Source organism: Semicossyphus pulcher, unplaced genomic scaffold (genome assembly GCF_022749685.1).
Source record: "Semicossyphus pulcher isolate SPU_LCO1_2020_fin unplaced genomic scaffold, fSemPul1.0.p SCAF_21, whole genome shotgun sequence".
In the NCBI taxonomy this organism is placed as follows: domain Eukaryota; kingdom Metazoa; phylum Chordata; class Actinopteri; order Labriformes; family Labridae; genus Semicossyphus; species Semicossyphus pulcher.
Genome location: NW_027211695.1, coordinates 12,347,411 through 12,368,152, shown reverse-complemented (window position 1 = coordinate 12,368,152; position 20,742 = coordinate 12,347,411). Strand labels below are relative to the sequence as shown.

The 20,742-nt window shown below is 39.2% G+C and overlaps 1 protein-coding gene across 1 annotated transcript; it reads left to right on the top strand.

Moving 5' to 3' along the window:
* The first annotated feature begins 14,122 nt into the window (after nucleotides 1-14,122).
* Nucleotides 14,123-19,820, top strand: ppm1ka (protein phosphatase, Mg2+/Mn2+ dependent 1Ka). The gene is made up of 9 exons (XM_069672553.1): nucleotides 14,123-14,221; nucleotides 15,694-15,849; nucleotides 16,085-16,261; nucleotides 16,947-17,119; nucleotides 17,223-17,323; nucleotides 17,674-17,839; nucleotides 18,454-18,598; nucleotides 18,981-19,115; nucleotides 19,228-19,820. Exons 2-9 carry the CDS (start codon nucleotides 15,739-15,741, stop codon nucleotides 19,357-19,359), a joined length of 1,140 nt encoding a protein of 379 aa, XP_069528654.1. The 5' UTR covers nucleotides 14,123-14,221; nucleotides 15,694-15,738; the 3' UTR covers nucleotides 19,360-19,820.
* Nucleotides 19,821-20,742: the final 922 nt, after the last annotated feature.

The window sequence follows — 20,742 nt, the reverse complement described above, 5'->3', positions numbered from 1 at the left end:
AAATGGGCGATGGGTTCCAAAGATAGCCTGGATTCCAAAAACGGTTCTGCTTCCAAAACCAGCTGGGGATCGAAGGACAGCTTAGACTCTAAAACTGGCTCCAATTCCAAAGCAAGTCCCAATTCTAAATCCGGGATGGGATCCAGAGATAGCCTTGATTGTAAAGTCGCAGCTGATATGAAGGCAGGGACAACCAGTCAAGTTTCAAAGACAATTGTGGGTTCTAAATCTGGCTTGGGATCAAAGGATGACCTGGATCCTAAAAATCAGACTTGCTCAGACTCGAAAGCTTGTTTCAATCTCAAAAAAGGTCCAACAAGTTTGATACCAGGCTTAAATTCAACTTCTAAACCTTCTCTTGTAGGCCCTGGCTGTAAGATAGACCTTGTTGGATCTGTCTCCCCATCCAAAGACAAAAAACTCAATTCTGCAAGCTCCAGTGCTAACCCCAGTCCAGATCATAAAGATGGTTCAGGTATTCCCAAGCCTGGACCAGTTCGGTCTAGTTCAAATTCAGCCCTGGCGGATTCGTCTTCTTCCTTGACGCTCTCTCCAAGACCAAATTCAGCAAGTAGGAGTCCTGGGTCTGGTCGTGGTAGAAGTCTTGGTACTCGTCCCACTCAGCCAAACAGGGAGGTCCAGAGGAGTCCTAGTTCTGCTCCAGGTAATTACATTCACAGAGGTCTGAGATCAGGTGATTCTCAGTTCATTAGTAAAGACTCGAGGTGAGACTATCCTCAAGACCAGAAGACGAAATACTCATCTTTCAACTGCAGGTTTTCATTGCATTTACATGAATCTTGCTTTTTACCTTGAAAATAAGGATTTTTAGGCATTTCTTAATTTTTAAATTCCTTATTCCATCCAAACCATTCTGTTCTGCTGTTATAGAAATATCACTGTGCCAAAGTATTACAGACATATCTTTAAACATCAAGAATTATTGAGTGACTTCCAGCCAAGAATAAAAAAGTAATACTCGCTAACATTTCCTTTCTGTTTGCAGGTTCCGGCCTGCTGACTCCTCTAGCCACTTCCAGCCCCAAAACCAGAACCACTCTTTCCTTGACAATGACGGGTGGATTCACACCAGAGCATCCAGTCACTGGATCTGTTGCTGTAGAAATGGACCCTAGCATAACACCCCTTAATACCAATCTAACTCAGAATGTCCAAGTCACCTTGACACCAGTGAAAATTGAAGCTGTAGTTAAGGAAGAACATTTGAAATTGCCGGTGACCAAAGTAACAGCTGAAGGAGGACCAAAGGAATCCCAGGGGGCCTTGCAAACAGTAGATGTGACTGACAATGCAGAGTGTTTGCCGGGTACCCCATTGAGCAAACCAAGCCACCTAGGAGTCTCAAATGCCATCACAACTGGTAGCAACATCCCATCATCAAGGTCAACAGGTGTTGAGAGTAAGATCCAAGAGAAGAAGAAGGGTAAACAAAAAGATGGTAAAGGGAGCTCTTCTTCTCTCTCACCTTCAACTCCCTTGCACCCTCTTCCTCAGACCTCCTCTCCAGTGAGATCCAAGAGAGTAAGGGAGACGGCCACCATGACTGACCCCAGCGATAAACTCAATCTTCAGGGAGGGGAGCGGAAAGAGGTGGGCATCCAAGTGGAAGTGGATGTGGCTCAAACCTCCTCTCTGATTGCCTCACCCAGCTGTCAATCAGGAAGTTTGACCTCAACGACGGTCCCATCACTGTGCTGCATTCCTGCTGGCCACCCGCCCTTCCAGCATGTCTGCAAGATCGACATCGAGCTGTGCAGCCAAACAGTGCTTCCTTCTATTGTGACGGACAAGGCTAGTTCCCTCCCTGCTTGTCTGCGGACATACAGCTTCCAGCAGAGCCCTGCCCTCATGTCACAGCTGCAACTCGGACAAAACCAAGACAGAGACGTGAGTGCTGAGAGCATCTGGGAGGACGAGGAGGACGAGCCGGTAAAAGGAGATGACAAAGTGTCAAGGGAGCATGACAAAAAGGAAGAGAATAAAGAGGAGAAAGAAGAGACGGTGAAGCCACAGGAAGTGGCTTGGGACAAGGAGGGGATGACATGGGAGGTGTACGGTGCCTCAGTGGACCTGGATTCTTTGGGCACAGCGATCCAGTCCCACCTGGAGTCAAAGATTCGGGAACAGGAAAAACACATCACGACTCTGAGGAAGTCCATCGGCTCCACCAACAGCCTCAAAGGGTATAGGTTGAAGAAGAGGAAGAAGATTAAGAAGAAAGGAGGGATTTTGGGGTGCTGCAGGAAGGCGCCTGCAGTGGCGGACTGAGACTAATCCAGAGAGTTAAAATCCCACAAACACCAGACTTTAAACACAAGAGTATGAAAACAGGGCACATTTAACTGTTAACCACACTCACCTTTTCATATTGTGGAGGTTGTTAAGGCCTTGTATCCGAGGGGACTGCATGAATTTTACCAGAAGTTAGGAGTCAAAGATTATGTTCTTTGAGATGACTCCCTTTTTGATTAAAATTGTCTTTTGAAATAGAATAGCAATAAAAAAATAAAAAATAAAAAAAGAGGATGAAACAAGTTCTATGATGGCAAATTAACATTATGATTATGATTTCGGACTGAGAATGCTTTACTTTTACCTGTTTAAAAGAATGAAATGTAAAAAATATTTTTTTACACCTGAAAAGCATTTATTCTCTGTATTTTACTTTGAAGAAATATGAAAGGAAGTAATTACAGAAGACACAAGTTAGCAGGAGCTATGACTAATATTAGCTTCAAAAAGTGACAAAAGCTTTCAGAGTATCTGTCAGGACAGGTTTTTTGTTTGTCACTGTTTCGTTTTTTAATACAAATATTTTTTTTGACATTACAAGAAAAAAAAAAGTATTAAAAAAGTTTCACACAAAGCTTCAAGATAAGTTAGCTTATCTTAGCACTAGCACACTTATCACTAGTAGCAGATGGAACAAGCAAGCCTGGCTCTGTCACTTTAAAACACAATTTTCTGTTAGTATTTTTGAACTTTGACTTGAGAATCTAGCTAGCTGTATTCCCGTTTCCTGTCTTTATGCTAAGCTAGGCTAATTGCCATAATCCTAAGTCCATTTTTAACGTATTTTTAAAACTGCTTCCTTTGACAAACAGATTTCTCAGGAATTAAATAACCACAATTGCTTTTTTGTTTTCTGAATGCAATCAATGTGACTACTGTTTCTTTATATAAGCTGCTATAATCATAAACATGTACGTTACTTATATAACATTGTTAGTAGTTCAACATTTTGTGCCACCATACTTTAATGTCTACTGGTATCCTTTCACTGTTGGAGCTGCTGTTTTTACCATGTCTACTGCTAGCTTCTTATAATACTGCTTGTCACAGTCGTGTCAGACTTTGTTCCAGGTAAATACAAATGCATAACAATCAGCGTTCCACCTTTATTAGAGGCAGCGGTGCAGCAGTGGAGAGAGTCGGTTATACTTCTGTTTCTGTGTACTTTCAGTGGTTGTTGAAGTAAAGTGGAGAGGACAGCAGCTCTCTACTCTCGACTGATGGTTAATATTTCATCTACTTCCTTTTTTATGAAACGCGGCACAAACCACTTAAGCACTCGAGAACACACGAGAGTGTGTGTGTGAAAGAGTTGAATTCTTTCAGCAGATTTCTCAGATAGAAAGTATGTCACTTCGATGACTTTGCCTTTCATGACTTCCAGCCTCTTTTTTCATTTAATGATTTTCCTTTCCTTTATTTTTCTTTCCTTTCCTCCTTTTTCTTCTTTACTTTACTGTCTTTTTCTTTACTTTCATCTTTTCCTTTCCAGCCCTATCACTTCTTTCCCTTCCTGATTTTCCCTTGCTTCCTCTCCATTCAGGTCACTACACTGAAGTAAACATTGATGTAGCACCAGGTTTGTCCTGATGGGGCGACACACTCAGTTTTCCTGCTTTCTAATGTACTATGTTGGTTTTTGCTTGTTTCCATATTGTAATCAACATCCATGTTAGTTAAAAACCCTGGAAACACATTAAAATGCTCTTCTTCTTTTCTGTTTCTTTCATGTTGTCACATTTTAATCCTCAATGGGAGTTCATGTTCAGTGTTTACCACTCTAATTTTTTCTCCCTCTTTTCGTAACCTTCATTGTCTCACCATCCCTCTGTTATCTCTCCACCAGATGCCTCTACCTCCACCAAAACCCTCTCTCATACCACCTCCTGTAGTAGAGTCATGTTGTTGAACGAGCACCAGGTTGCTTCTCTGAATAATTCAGAAACATTAAAGTCATGCTTTTGTTAACAACAGAGTCCCTCCGCCATGTTTTATTCAGTCTCAGATACACTGAGGGCTCACATATTTCAGTACAGAGCTACAGAATTCAGATTCAGATTTTTCTTACGTTACATATTTAAAAACAGATACAGAAAGTCTTGAATCTCGTTATGGTTACTGTTTTTGCTTTAATTGACCAATCAGAGAGCAGCTAACTGGGCCTGGAGGTGGAGGCAGAAAACATCTAAGACCTCTGGATGTCTCTCTTCTTTTTCGGGTCTTTGTCCAGCCGTTCTTACATAAACAAAAGAAGATGTGTAAGTTTTCATGTACATGAACTTGTAAATTTTATGTTGCTGTTTTATTTTGTGTGCGTTTGTACCTTTAACAGAAATCCAGCTGTAATTAGACGGTCCCCCCTCTGGATGGCTACACATGTACATCCCCTCGTCAGCTTTGGTCACTGCTGTCAGAGTCAAATTGCCCTCAGTTTGAATCCTGACACACAAACACAAAGAGGAGACACTCAGTACAACTCACTGCTAATATAAAGGTATGCTAACCAGCTCCACGTGTCCGCACACATGATGACAATATCTTACGTGTGTCAGGAATTAGCTTAGAAGAAAGTGGATTGCACCAATATTAGGGAGTTCAGGTTGTAGAATATTTCACCTGATCTGGCGCTTGTTCTTGTAGAAGACGGCTTTTAAGTTGGAGGTGATTTCATTTGTGGTTTTGTTTCTGTGTAAACAGCGTAGCATCAAGTCCTCCCCCTCCAACACAGGAAGTGTTGGACTCTCAAGGGTCACACCAACTGTACAGAAGAAGAATCTTATACATTTCACTTTAAGTAAAAAGACTCAAATTCATCTTCTGAATAAACTGCGTGAAAGTATTTTAACTTGCTAACTGGCAATTAGCTTGCTTGCCAAAAGATAGTTCCCAAACTTGCTAGGTTAAAGAGCTTCTTTGGGCCTTCTTAAATTAGAGTGGATAGCACTAGCATAAGTTTGCTAAGCACGTTAGTTTGTTCCTATCCCTGCATCCATCTTGTAACGCTGAACATGCAAAGTATCTAAATTTAACAGCCAAATTGTGTTTTACAATATTTTTAAATCAAAACAAATGAAGTGAGAGCTTTTAACAGGCAGCTTGAGACATATTTTTCTACCAGCTCATGGTAAGCTAGCTGGCTACACTTGGTAAAGTCGCCCAACGACAGTTACCATTTCAGCAATTTACCCGCTGGGATAAGAAGTTCCTTCTGTGTATGAAAATCAAGGACCCTTTTTCTTATAAAACAAGTGAAAGAATTACCCAGTAATTTTGAAAAGTTTCATGGTAAATTTTAAATGCATTGAAAGGTGTAGACAATAAGGGGCGGTGGGGCTTTGAGGAGAGGAGAAATATAAAGGGTGTATACCTGTGGTGGTAATGTTGAGGGCGTTGCTCCTCTCGCCTGTTGGACTCTCACACCAGTACAGGATGTCTGACCACGAATATCTATAACTTGTGGTGCAGGACAGACGACGATCTGAAGACACTTGATTGGGAAGCTCTGTGATGTTCCCCCACCATTGGTTAAACCTAGAACATAGAAACACAAAGTTTAGAAAGCCCATAGCTTTTAGATTTGGCTCGAGGGATGAAAATGTATGCTCGGTTGGTCCAATTACTACTGGATAGATTGCCATTAGATTTTGTACATTCATGGTCCCCAGAGGATAAAACCTATTAACTTATCTTAGAGAAATATCTTAACAGCTATTGGATGAATTGTATTGAATAATGGTACAGATATTCATGGTGCCAAGAGGATGAATCCCAAGGACTTTGGTGAGTATCTGATTTATCCAACAGTAGGTCAATGTTTCAGTTTTTACAATGAATATATCTCAACATCAGCAAGACTGATTGGACCAACATTTGGTACAGCAGTTTGTGGTTCCAAGATGAATAATTTCATCAGTATAGAAGGTTGACATTTATGTTTTTGAGTGAAATATCTTAACAGCTATTATATCATTACTTCGGGGAACAATTCCCAAACAAAATAATGATATAGGTAAAAGGCAAACCTCATCATCTTCCACTGGACGTTATTGTTGGGCAGCTGGCAGCTCAGAGTGAACATCTCATTGTTGAATAACTGGCTCCTGTTGTGGCTGATCACGTCGATCAGGGCTGTTGGAGAAGCATCTGTGTCGGGGGTGACAAGAGTTATACATTAAAAGCATGTAAAGTAATAAAACAACCCAACAAATACCATATCTTTATAATATAAAATCAGCGCTTGTTGCTAACCAGCCACCCAGATTATACGGTGCCATCTGTTAATTAAAACATCAGGGAGGCTGCCATCGTCGTTACAGGTGTAAACTCCCTGGTGCTCATGGGTAACGGGACCCAGGACATATGAGATTCCTTTAGACGCTCGCTGCTTCACCAAGACCTGTGGGAGAAAACAAGACCACAAAATTGTGCCAAACTGGGATTCACATTTCGACTTCATATTTACTTAAGTATTAATTAAACTGTAATGATTGATTATCCTATTTAACTTAAGTTGGACAGTCAACTAATGTAAGACCAACAGTAATTTTACATATTATTAACAATTTACATTAGTGTTATTGGGATACATTTTTTACAAAGACCTTTTTATAACTAGGACATTCACTCAGGAAGCTAGTCCTGGATACTATCAGAGTTTTTCCTAACTTTAGTGACAGATCTTTTTTGAGAATGTGATCCAACGTTACTTGAGATGATACGTTGGCTAAACACAAGTATGTAAGTTCAACAGCCAACCAGGGGAGCTACTGTTAGCTTAGTCAGAGTTTATGCTTACGTTAGCGACTGATATTTTTTTGTGGATGTGATCTAACAGTACCCAAGATAGCATGATGTTAGCTAAACATTTAATGCACCTCATTTTCAATCCCTCTTTTTGTATTGTTAAAAGTGCTAACATACGAATAAAATGAAAGTATGTAAGTTGGAGCTAATGTTAGCTTCATCAGAGTTTATGCTAACGAAACTTATAGAAAACTCTACAAACATATCTCTCTTTTTGTATAGTCAAAGGTGCTTACATACGAGTAAATACAAATGAAAGTAATGTTAAAGAGCTAATGTTAACCCAATGAGCTTCTGTTAGTTTAATCAATTTATGCTAACATTAGCAGGTTATCTTTTATGGGGCATGTGGTGTAATGGTACTCCAGATGGAATAACGTTAGCTATACATTTTAGTTATTCCTCATTCTTCATTCATTTTGTATTGTTGAAAGTGCTACCATACAAAAAATACGAAGGAAGGTATATAAGTGAAACAGCTAACCAATGGAGCTAATGTTAGCTTAATTAGACGGCTAGCTACACTTCACATTTAATTTCAGCTGGTTGCCAGCTACAAGTGTGAAGCTGCTTTTGTGTAAGTCTGTCTCAAATCTAGAACCCATTGTTCAAATAGTTGTAAAGTATTTCCCAGTAATTTGGAGAAGTTTGGTGCTAAATCTTCATGTCTTGGTTGGCAGAGAAACATTACAAAGGGGTGTTAACGCCTCATACAGTCTTTGTCTTTTCTCCAGGGCCCATTTTGGTCCAGACCAGTTGTAGGTCAATTTTGTGGCTGTTGTTTCCTCTGTCGTAGACCGTTGTGCAGTTTATCACAACAGTGTCGCCTACACTGAGGTACCAGGTTGGAGAGATCTCCATCTGTATTTCCATGAGATCCAGGCGTTTCTTCACTGGACTGATCTCCTGCTGCTGTTCATCTGATGTCACAAAGAAAAAAAGGGTACACTGTCTTTCCAGATTAGTAGGTACAGCCTGACACTTTGGTCAAAAACATGGTCCAAAGATTATAAACATTGATCCAAACCTCAGTCCAAACAGAACTGGTTAGCTTTTGTATGTCGTTTCATCCTATAGCACCACTTACCTTTAATGCATGTCCTTTTTGGATAAGTTTGATTGAATTTATGTGCCTGCCTGGTTTTAACTTTTGCAAGAAAGAAAAAAATACTCACTATGAGTTTTATCCAAGACATTTTCTGTGTTCACAAAGTAGAGGTTGACACACAGCACTGAAAAACAGAGTGTTAAGGTTTGTTTGTAGGTGCTTACAGTATTTAAGTGAGGAGGTTATAGTTAAAAAAAATCACACACTTACAGAGAAGCCCAAAGAGAGAAGTGCATCTCATCCTGCTGAAGTCTTGTTTATTTCCCGTCATACTGATGAATATTAAAGCTATGAATGTAAGGCTCTTTAGCCTCAGAAAAGTCCTCTGATTGGCAGGCTGTTTGTGGTTGATGATTGACTATTAGTTCCAGATATTAAAGGTGGATCTTTGTAAAACAAACAAGAGATAAAAAAGAGAAAAGTACTTTTTATTCAGAATGGCTCATTTCGGATTTTATTATATTACTGGATTATAACTAGTGATACAACAATATGTTTCACACTTTAATGTATGGCTTAGGTAAGAATAATTTATATCCTGCTGGGCACAATAGATACATTGTTACAATTTTATTTAGCAGAGGCATTTGTCCAAAGCGACATACATCTGAGAGTTATTACAGCACAAGGAACGATCAAGACAGGAGGAAACGAAACAGCAGATTTCTCAGATAGAAAGTATGTCACTTCGATGACTTTGCCTTTCATGACTTTTCCCGCCTTTTCTCTTTCATTTAATGATTTTCATTTCCTTTTTTTTCTTTCCTTTCCTCCTTTTTCCTTCTTTACTTTACTGTCTTTTTCTTCACTTTTGACTTTTCCTTTCCAGCCCTATCACTTATTTCCCTTCCTTTCCTTTTCTGATGTTCCCTTGCTTCCTCTCCATTCAGGTCACTACACTGAAGTTAACATTGATGTAGCACCAGGTTTGTCCTGATGGTGCGACACACAGACTCAGTTTTCCTGCTTTCTAATGTACTATGTTGGTTTTTGCTTGTTTCCATATTGTAATCAACATCCATGTTAGTTAAAAACCCTGGAAACACATTAAAATGCTCTTCTTCTTCTCTGTTTCTCTCATGTTGTCATATTTTAATCCTCAATGGGAGTTCATGTTCAGTGTTTTCCACTCTCTTTTTTCTCCTTCGTTTCGTCACCTTCGTCATCTCACCATCCCTCTGTTATCGCTCCACCAGATGCCTCTAACTCCACCAAAACCCTCTCTCATACCACCTCCTGTAGTAGAGTCATGTTGTTGAACGAGCACCAGGTTGCTTCTCTGAATAATTCAGAAACATTAAAGTCACGCTTTTGTTAACAACAGAGTCCCTCCGCCATGTTTTATTCAGTCTCAGATACACTGAGGGCTCACATATTTCAGTACAGAGCTACAGAATTCAGATTAAGGTTTTTCTTATGTTACATATTTAAATGCAGATACAGAAAGTCTTGAATCTTGTTATGGTTACTGCTTTAATTGACCAATCAGAGAGCAGTTGACTGGGCCTGGAGGTGGAGCCAGAAAACATCTAAGACCTCTGGATGTCTCTCTTCTTTTTCGGGTCTTTGTACAGCCGTTCTTACATAAACATAAGAAGATGTGTAAGTTTTCATGTACATGAACTTGTAAATTTTATGTTGCTGTTTTATTTTGTGTGTGTTTGTACCTTTAACAGAAATCCAGCTGTAATCAGACGGTCCCCCCTCCGGGTGGCGACACATGTACATCCCCTCGTCAGCTTTGGTCACTGCTGTCAGAGTCAAATTGCCCTCAGTTTGAATCCTGACACACAAACACAAAGAGGAGACACTCAGTACAACTCAATGCTCATATACCGCCATGCTATATCTTATATGTTTCAGAAATTAGGTTTAAAAAATGAAGTTCTTGTTTTTTTACTTGTAAATAAAAACAAATTTAAAGCAGCAATAGTTCCTGCAGGTGTCGGGTGTCCTTACAGAGTGGCATACACAATTATTAGGGAGTTCAGGTTGTAGAATATTTCACCTGATCCGACGCCTGTTCTTGTAGAAGACGGCTCTGAAGTTGGAGGTGATTTCATTTGTGGTTTTGTTTCTGTGTAAACAGCGTAGCATCAAGGCCTCCCCCTCCAACACAGGAAGTGTTGGACTCTCAAGGACCACGAGCTGAACTGTACAAAAGAAGAATGTCTCACCTTTCAACCTTAAGTAAAAAAGACTCAAATTCATCATCTGAACAAACTGTGTGAACGTATTTGAAGTTGTTAACTGACAATTAGCTTGCTTGCCAAAAGATAGTTACCAAGCTTGCTAGGTTGGAGAGCTTCTTTGGGCCACAGTTTTTGAAGACAAAAATGATTAAGGACAAGGCTGAAAGTTTTCATGATTCAAGACTCGAATACTCTGCCTCCTCAAATAAGAGTGGATAGAAACAGGACCTCTGTTGGGATGAATAAGTAGATGCTATCAGAGTTCAGGCAAATGTTACGGGAGCTAGCGTAATATTTGCTAAGCACATTCGTTTTTTCCTTTTCCTTTCATCCCTCTCTTGTGTAACATTAAAAATGTGAAGTATGTAAGTTAAACAGCCAAATAGTGTATTACAATATTCTACTATTAAAACAAGTGAGGTGAAAAAATTAAACAGGCAGCTTGAGACATTGTTCTCTTCCAGCTAGCTGGCTACACTTGGTAAAGTCGCGCAACGACAGTTGCCATTTCAGCAATTTACCAGCTGGGATAAGAAGTTTCTTCTGTGTATGTCTATCTAAATTCAAGGACCCATCTTCTTATAAAACAATTGAAAGAATTACCCTGTAATTTGGAAAAGTTTCATGGTAAATCTAAATGCATTGATAGGTGTAGACAATAAGGAACATTGCGGCTTTGAGGACAAGAGAAAAATAAAGGGTTTTTACCTGTGGTGGTAATGTTAAGGGCGTTGCTCCTCTCTCCTGTTGGACTCTCACACCAGTACAGGACGTCCGACCATGGAAATTTAGAACTAGTGGTGCAGGACAGACGACGATCTAAAGACACCTGATTGGGACACTCTGTGATGTGTCCCCACCAACCATTAAACCTAAGATAGAAACACAATGTTTTAAAAGCCCGTAGCTTTTAGATTTGGCTTGACGGATGATAATGTCAGTCGGATGCTCGGTTGGTCCTATCACTACTGGATGGATTGCCATTTTGTACATTCATGTCCCCAGAGGATAAAACCTACTAACTTGTCTGACCCTCTGACTTGTCCTCTAATGCCAACATGAGATTTTGTAGTTTTTAATGAAATATCTCCACAGCTATTGGATGAATTGCATTGAATATATGGTACAGATATTCATGGTGCCAAGAGGATGAATCCCAATGACTTTGGTGAGTATCTGATTTATCCAACAGTAGTTCAATGTTTTAGTTTTTACAATGAATATATCTCAACATCAGCAAGACTGATTGGCACAACATTTGGTACAGCAGTTCATTTCATCAATATAGTAGGTTGACATTTATGTTTTCAGTGAAATATCTTAACGGGATATAGGTAAATGGCAAACCTCATCATCTTCCACTGGACATTATTGTTGGGCAGCTGGCAGCTCACAGTGAACGTCTCATTGTTAAATAACTGGCTCCTGTTGTGGCTGATAACGTCGATCAGGGCTGTTGGAGAAGCATCTGTGTCGGGGGTGACAAGAGTTATACATTAAAAGCATGTAAAGTAATAAAACAACCCACCAAATACCATATCTTTATAATATAAAATCAGCGCTTGTTGCTAACCAGCCACCCAGATTATACGGTGCCAATCATTAACAAAAACATCGGGGAAGCTGCCATCATCATCACAGGTGTAAACTCCCTGGTGCTCATGGGTAACGGGACCCAGGACATAAGAGATTCCTTTAGACGCTCGCTGCTTCACCAAGACCTGTGGGAGGAAACAAGACCACAGAATTGTGCCAAACTGGGATTCACATTTCAACTTCATATTTACTTAAGTATTAATTAAACTGTAAGGATTGATTATCCTATTTAACTTAAGTTGGACAGTCAACTAATGTAAGACCAACAGTAATTTTACATATTGTTAACAATTTACATTAGTGTTAGCTAAACACAAGTATGTAAGTTAAACAGCCAACCAGGGGAGCTACTGTTAGCTTAGACAGAGTTTATGCTTACGTTAGCGATGGAGCTAATGTTAGCTTAATTATATAGCCAGCTACACTTCACAGTTAATTTCAGCTGGTAGCCAGCTAGAAGTGTGAAGCTGCTTTTGTGTAAGTCTGTCTCAAATCTAGAACCCATTGTTCAAATAGTTAGTTAGTTAGTTAATAGTAAAGAATTTCTCAGTATTTTAGAGAAGTTTGGTGCTAAAGCTTCATGTCTTGGTTGGCACAGAAACATTACAAATGGGTGATTGTTAACGCCTCATACAGTCTTTGTCTTGTCTCCAGGGCCCATCTTGGTCCAGACCAGTTGTAGGTCAATTTTGTGGCTGTTGTTTCCTATGTCGTCGATCATGGTGCAGTTTATCACTACAGTGTCGCCCACACTGAGGTACCAGGTCGGAGAGACCTCCATCTTTGTTGCCACGAGTTCCAGGGGTTTCTTCGTTGGACTGATCTCCTGCTGCTGTTCATCTGATGTCACAAAGAAAACAAGGGTACACTGTCTTTCCTTTGCTTGTTTTTATTTGCCTGCCTGGTTTTAACTTTTGCAAGAAAGCAAGAAAGTTTAGCTCAAAAATACTCACTATGAGTTTTATCCAAGATATTTTCTGCATTCACAAAGTAGAGCACTGAAAAACAGAGTGTTAAGGTTAGTTTGTAGGAATCAAAAGTATTTAAGTGAGGTGGTTATAGTTAAAGATATAATCACACACTTACAGAGGAGCCCACAGAGAGAAGTGCACCTCATCCTGCTGAAGTCTTTATTTCCCGTCATACTGATGAATATAAAAGCTATGAATGGAAGGCTCTTTCGCCTCAGAAAAGTCCCCTGAGTGGCAGGCTGTCTGTGGTTGATGATTGACTTTTGGTTCCAGAGATTAAAGGTGGATCTTTGTAAAACAAACAAGAGAAAAAAAAAGAGAAAAGTACTTTCTGTGCAGAATGGCCCATTTCGGATTTTATTATATTACTGGATTATAATTTGATACAACAATGTGTTTAACAGTTTAATGCAGTTTAATGTAGGGGCTTAGGTAAGAATAATTTATATCCTGCTGGGCACAATTTATACTAAATTCATCACAATTTATTAATCAATTTAATTTATGAATTAATAATCCTTATCTGCCGAGTACCTAAAGATATCAAATGAATAGATTCTTGTAAACATATAACTACAAAAATATTTGACATTGGATAGTACAGGCATGGTGAGCTGTGACCTACATTATGTATTGCTGGTATTTATAGTTATGCTAGCATCACTATTATGACACTACTATTTACTATATATTATTATATATTTTACTGTTTATAATTGATGTAAAACACGAAGCTAATAGCTAGCATATTGACAAAATATGGTTTGAAATTTTGTCAGGACTTTATTGACAATTTAAGATGAATAACAAGATACTAATTTCTAATGTTATTACTTCTGCTACTTCTTCTACTATAACTATATATATAACTATAGATAAAAGTTTGTTTTACTTTAAGATATAAGAAGCTGACAAATGTAAAAATTGAGGGGAAAGGATAGTAGAGATTACTGGAGAGGGTGACGTCTTTACATTCCTTCATCCTGAGCTGGCTTGGCGCCAAATTCAGGCACGCCCCTCTCCACCACCGTGTTTGGGGATGACGTACGGGCCTCTCGGGTTCTGATTGGACGGCTGTGGCTCACTTTAAACCTCCTCGAGCCGAGCCCCCGACCTCAGCAGCCACAGCTCGAGAGCGGCTGACTGACGGCTCGAGACAGCTGCTAGAGCTCTGGACACCTGTTGCCACGGAAACAGGAACGGCGGGAAAAATTACCCATAAAAGAAAATAAAAGAAGGTGAGTTTTTGCAACCACCATTTTGACTATGTGCCCTGTAAAAATTTTCACAAATGGTAGCCTTACAATCAGTTTTAGTAAACCAATCACACATTGTTGTTTCATAAACCTTGTTTGTGTCTTTCTTATGGTATTTTTTTTTTTTATATGTGAGGACAAGCACTATATATTAACAGGAAAAATACAATTCTCAAATAACAATTACTTATTTTACTTTGAGTATTTAATAATTATATTTATGGTTTCTTTGATCTTTATTTTAATGTGTAAATGTGTAAATAGCATTTTTTAGTTTAAGTTGGTTGATGTGTATCTGATTTAACTATACTGTTGTGTAGTTAAGTGTATTTTATTCTTGTATTTTGTAGCCTATGTTAAATCTAAGTCTACAAAGTAATAGGTTACTAAGGCTCTTAGACAAATGCAGTCGAGGGAAAATTACAATATTCCTCTATTGAACTTTTGAATTGTTCCTATTTTCGGACGTATGTTTTAGGTCTAAATAAATACTCTATTTTCATTTTGTCAATTTGAAAAAAAGTTTCTAAAAAGCTTAATTCATGCAAAATAGAACTATGATTGTTTTACTGAACTTGTATTGTGGTTTGTGTATTCAGTGTGTTTAGCCCCTTTGCACAATACGCATGTGCATTGTTATGTTTTGGCAACAAGAAGGGGTCACACGTTTTTCAGTGTGGACATTCTGCTCTGGCACTCCATGTAAAGGTCAAACACACTGACAAAGTTAAACTTCTCTGACGCAAGTTTTTTGGCTGCTGAGTGAGAGTTAATCCAGATAGTAAAAAAACTTTGTTACAGGGAAATGAGGTAAAGGTGAAAATGTGAGAGTTCACATCTTTAAACTTTGGTATGGCTACTTTGACTTAAATAAAATATCTGAGTACGTCTTTCAACACTGTCAATAATAGAGCCATTTTTGTGTTGGCTGATTTGGTTCAAAAGAGCTTCTGCATATTACACCTTAATTTCCCCCATTGTTATTACCCACCCTTCAAAATAAATGCTCTACCAACTCAGAAACACAACAAATAATTGTGGTGTCTCTTTGGAGAAAAGTGGCACAGTAGGCCCACAGAGGCCTGGCTGGTTTCACCTACTTGTAATGGATATGAGACGACACACAGCAGGAGGTGGAGGTGTAGGGCTATTTGTGGAGTAAACACATATACAGAGGGAGGAGTGGAGTGTTTGATGGAAGGTACAGGATGAAAGGAAGGTGGAGAGATGATCCTTGTTAATGTCAACCAGCTGAAGGATTCAAATCCCAAATATTACAAACAGCTGACCTTCTCAATCTCTTTTTCGTCTTTGTTTCACAAACCGGTCCAAACATATTACATAACATTTCTTAGAAGTTAAAGACAATTCTTAAAAAAACCCCAAAAGTTAACAAATGAATCGCTACTCAAACATATTTTAACTTGATTGTTTTTGGTTTTGTCATTTTTCAGAAAGCAGCTCCTCCTCGTTCAGGTGTTCTTCAACAGTTGTCAGCCATGTCGTCTACTGTGCTGCTCAATCTGCTGCGTGTTGGTCGCTCCACCGTCTCCAGACAAACCTTCCTCACCGCTCGCCGCTCACCTGAAACCTCCACAGCTTCTGGACAGGCGAGTCTGTTCACCTGTGTTTTTGTAACTAATTCATAGTTAAACTTAGACTACACTATGCTGCTTTTTGATTGGACAGAATTTAAGTCCTTTGCTTGATTCAATTAAACATGTCAACAAAATCAGATCGTCTTTCTGTCTAAGAATTTTTATCCCAAAATTAGTGTTTTAAGATAACCCTGTTTAAGTAAAACATGAGTATAACCTTGTTAACAGTCTGAATGATCACCTGCAGGTGGGCGGGGCTTTGTTCAGGGTCGTTGGTGTGCGGCGGGCCAGCGGGTCGTTACGCTTTGACAGTGAGGAAAGCACTCGACCACTCACCTGGGACTCTTTTGGAATCTGGGACAACAGGATAGAAGAACCAATCCAGCTGCCCTCCAGTGTAAAATATGGAAAACCCATTCCACAGGTAACTGGATGAATGGATGAATGATGAATGGATGCATGAATCAGATGAAATGGATAAAAGAATGTATGAAATGGTGAATTCATAGGTGGATAGATAATAGAGTAAATAAATGATTGTGGTAAATAATGAATGGATTTATGAATGGATGAATACTTGCAACATGGTGTGAAAAAAATTATGGAGTGGGCAGATGGATAGATTAATGTATGGAGGGCTAAACATGTAGTAGTATAGATGAATAAATGAATAAATAAATAAGGATGAATTTAATTGATCCATAGCTGGATGAATGGATGGATAAGTAGTTGGCTACATGGTTGGATAAATGAATTGATGGAGTTGGAGTTGATGGACAAACAGAAAGATACATTAACAGATTAATTGAATGAATGAATGAATGAATAAGTATATGAGAAGCTGAATAGATGATAGATTTATAAATGAATGGATGAATAACACACTGATGACAGGATTAATTGATCTATAAACCCATGAATGAGTGGATGAATGGATGAATAACACGTATGAGAGGATGAATTAGATGGATGAACGAATGAATCAAAAAGATGGAGCAACAGATGGACACAAGGTCAATGAATTCATTAGACATAAGAATCAATGATAAAAAAAATGGATGAATACGTGAATAATGGATGAAATGACGAACTGACCCCCCTTCTCTCAGGTCAATCTGTCTCGGGTCGGCAGTGCGTCTGTTTTGGGTCTCAGGAAGCAGAACGAGGACCGCCTCCGTGTCGCCCGTGTTCACGAAAACCTTCTTTACTTTGCTGTGTTCGACGGGCACGGCGGCCCGCACGCTGCCGACTACTGCTTCACCTTCATGGAGAAGTTCATCAGGTAAAAACCTTTACATATAACTGTATTTTCATTATAACCCTAACCCTTACAAAAGTGGTTTTTAGTATTACACTGTAAAAAATATTTTGATGTTTTTGTACAGAGATGCTCTGGAGGATGAGGATGATCTGGAGAAAGTTTTAAACAAAGCCTTTTTAGATGTTGACAAAGCGTTACACACACATCTCAGCTACTTCAACAATGGTAAGACACACACACACACACACACACACAGAGTGAAAAAGAAGTTAAAAGAAACACCTAGCTATCCATAGTTAGCTAACATCTATCTAGTTTTCTTTAGCTAACATCTATCTATGTTTAGCAAACTATCGATTGTTTCCTACTGTTATCTTAATATAAATAGTAAGCTAACATTTATCTAGCTTTCTTGAGCTAACATAAATCTTTGCTTAGCTAACATCTATCTATTGTTGGCTAAAATCTATCTATCTATCTATATATCTATCTAATGAAGTGCATAAGAAAAACAAAGTAAAAGGCACTTTAAAAACTACTAACTACAACACATTTCTCCCTCTCTTCCTCCGCAGACCACTTCCTGACAGCTGGCACCACAGCGACGGTTGCTCTGCTGCGCGACGGCGTGGAGCTGGTGGTGGGAAGCGCTGGTGACAGTCGGGCGTTGCTGTGCAGGAAGGGACGAGCCACCAAACTCACCAAAGACCACACACCGGACCGCAAGGACGAGAGACAACGGTACACAATATGTCCTTACTTTAACTACTATTACTACTCACCATTAAACACCATGAAAACATTTTAGTTCCATTTTGGTCGGTACACATGTTACAGACAAAAGGGACATTAGCATGTTAGCATATTCGCCTTAAGCCTTAGAATTATGGAGGCAACAGGAGTTCCTAATGAAAGGTTTGGAAAGCATGGAGACCCGTCATATTTCAAACGTATCTTCGTCCAAAATTATATAAGGTCGAAATTTTCTGGTCGAGAGTGCAAAAGGAAGACGGTGGGTTGGCAGGGTTCAGGTTTCCCAGCAGCGTCAGGGTCATAAATAGACATAGTTGGACTATCCCGCATACATGAGGTTCACCCGGTCCAAAGGAGAGCAGAGCTGCAGGTTTCCCTTCAGCTCAAAGCAGCTGGAGTTATGTAACAGCAGAACACGTCTATGTTTAACTCTGATGATCATCCAAACACATGATAACACTCCTGTATCGACTTTCTGACCTACAGACTAGAAGTCAAAGTCCTTAAATGTCTCTGATTTTTGATAAAGGTAAAGTCAGGGTAAAACAGGATATGGCCGTCCTCTCCCTCAAAAATTAAACTAAATTTTTTGTCTTGTTCAGGATCCAGAAGTTCGGCGGCTTTGTGACGTGGAACAGCCTCGGTCAGGCGAACGTTAACGGCCGGCTCGCCATGACTCGCAGCATTGGAGACTTTCACCTGAAAGACAGCGGCGTCATCGCAGATCCAGACACACGGCGGCTTAATGTGAGTCCTAATGAAGCTGCATCTGACCTTTGACCTTTAATCGACGAGAAAGAGAGGGTATTTGTTAATGTTAATGAGGTTACATTTAAATCATCGTACAGTGACCATTTTAGGTCAAAACCAAGATTTACTTTTAAACTTAGCTACCATGTGCACAGAACAAAGTCTTAAGGTGTTAAATTCATATTTTATGAATTTGTACTGACAGAATATTTATTGTTGTAAATAAAGCTTAGATTAAAATAAATGTATATAATCCCTATATTTATATGAATCGTTTTTTCCTTCTTATGATTCTGTTTCATCTGATTTATAATCACTTAATGCTGCATTTCTGCCTTAAATTTCTTTAGAAATATAATAGTTATTACTTTGACTGCAGGTCAAGCACGCCAGCGACTCCTTCCTGGCTCTGACGACCGACGGCATCAACTTCCTGCTGAGCGACCAGGAGATCTGTGATGTCATCAACCAGTGCCAAGACCCCACAGAGGCCGCTGATGTCATCGCTCAGCAGGTAGCAGACTCTCAGATCTCTTCTACTGTGACCATGATTTTGGCAGTTTTGCACTTTGGTTCCCTCATCTTAAAATCAACGTTAAAAAAAAAATTTTTTGTGTGTTTTTAAGGCATTGCAATACGGCTCAGAGGACAACGCCAGCATCATCATCGTCCCTCTGGGAGCCTGGGGGAAACATCAGAGCTCCTCCGTCGTCTACAGCATGAGCAGGAACTTTGCTTCGAGTGGGAGATGGGCGTAGAGGACACGCACACACACCAAAAACCACCCACAGCTCCATAACAGACTACAAAATGAGTCAAACATGGCTCTGACTGAAAGGATACAAACATTTTTCATCTCACAACACCACCTGACTCGCAGTAGTGCTGGCTTTAGTATTGACTGTAAACAGTGTAAATAGAGTGTGTAATATATTGTACATACAGAGGTTTGCTGCTGTGTTTGTGTGTCAGTATTTTCATGTGTTTGCTTTGTGTGTGCGTTCAGACAACACATTTAACATCCCTCCTGTGTTTGTCAAAATTAGTGTCAGCCTCAAACTTCAGAATGTCGACATGGTGGAGGAAAGAAACAGGAAGTCAGAAATCCAGTTTTGTTTCAATGTGGACTTGAGAACTGACTCTTGGCTTCTGACCTTTGACCCCTGACTGCCCTGTGGACCCTGTCACAGACAGGCTCTGTGTGCAGGGATAAATAAAGTTTGACATGTTAAAATGAAACTTGACTTTGTCTCTCTTTTTTATGCAGACATTTAATGATTATAAAATATATTCTTTTAAATGTAGAGAAGTAGAAGAGATTATTGATTACATTATTTGTTTGTTATTTTATATGAAAATGTTACTGAAATGTCTATTTAGGATAATACTCTTTTTCCAAGAGAGGATAAATATCTCTGTTAACTTTCTGTTGTAATAAATATGAAGCTAAACAAAAACACAGTTAGCTTAGCTTAGCATAAAGTGTTGAAACAGATGGCCCTGTCAAGTATTAACCAAATCTAAAAACCAGTATCTCTAAAACTCACTGATGAAAATATGAACACTTTTAGCTTACATCTAAAAAGTGTTACCTATGAATATAGCCTTGATAGCTAGCTAGCTCTCTCCAACTGTTGAGGTTCTATATCAAGCTAACGGTCTCCTGGTTGTATTAGATATAAGATGGTGTCCATCTGCTCATCTAACTAAAATATTCCTTTAATAGCATCAACGATAGCTTCAAAAGAATATTTACCTAGGAAAACATACTCTTAATCTCTCTTTCATTACAGATTTCATACAGTCTCTAGCTCAGTTTGTTTGTGCTTCTGCCCCTTTAATTGTGCATTCTGCTACCACTATCCTCACATGAACATTTTTATGTTAACTATTGTAATATAGTGGTGAAAATGAATTTAACTTGAAGTTGAAGCTCATTTGTTTGAAACATCATCACAGTGTTATCAAAGATTCTCTGAACACTCTCTGGAAACGTTCTAGAATGTTCCTCCTGTTAAATTGATGGCGGAATTCCATCCGATAGCGTCACAGGATTTTGCCGCCCTCCCACTGAGCGTGTCAGGAGATGTTCAGGTGTCAGTGGGCAAAAATAGAAAAGGTTCCTCAAATAATTTCACGTG

What these genes read in the sequence shown, in the direction of transcription:
- ppm1ka (XM_069672553.1), top strand. Translation starts at nt 15,739, where the DNA reads ATGTCGTCTACTGTGCTGCTCAATCTGCTGCGTGTTGGTCGCTCCACC. An exon ending in TTCATGGAGAAGTTCATCAG is followed by an intron (nt 17,120 to 17,222) that starts GTAAAAACCTTT and finishes GTTTTTGTACAG; the next exon opens with AGATGCTCTGGAGGATGAGG. An exon ending in CTGATGTCATCGCTCAGCAG is followed by an intron (nt 19,116 to 19,227) that starts GTAGCAGACTCT and finishes TGTGTTTTTAAG; the next exon opens with GCATTGCAATACGGCTCAGA.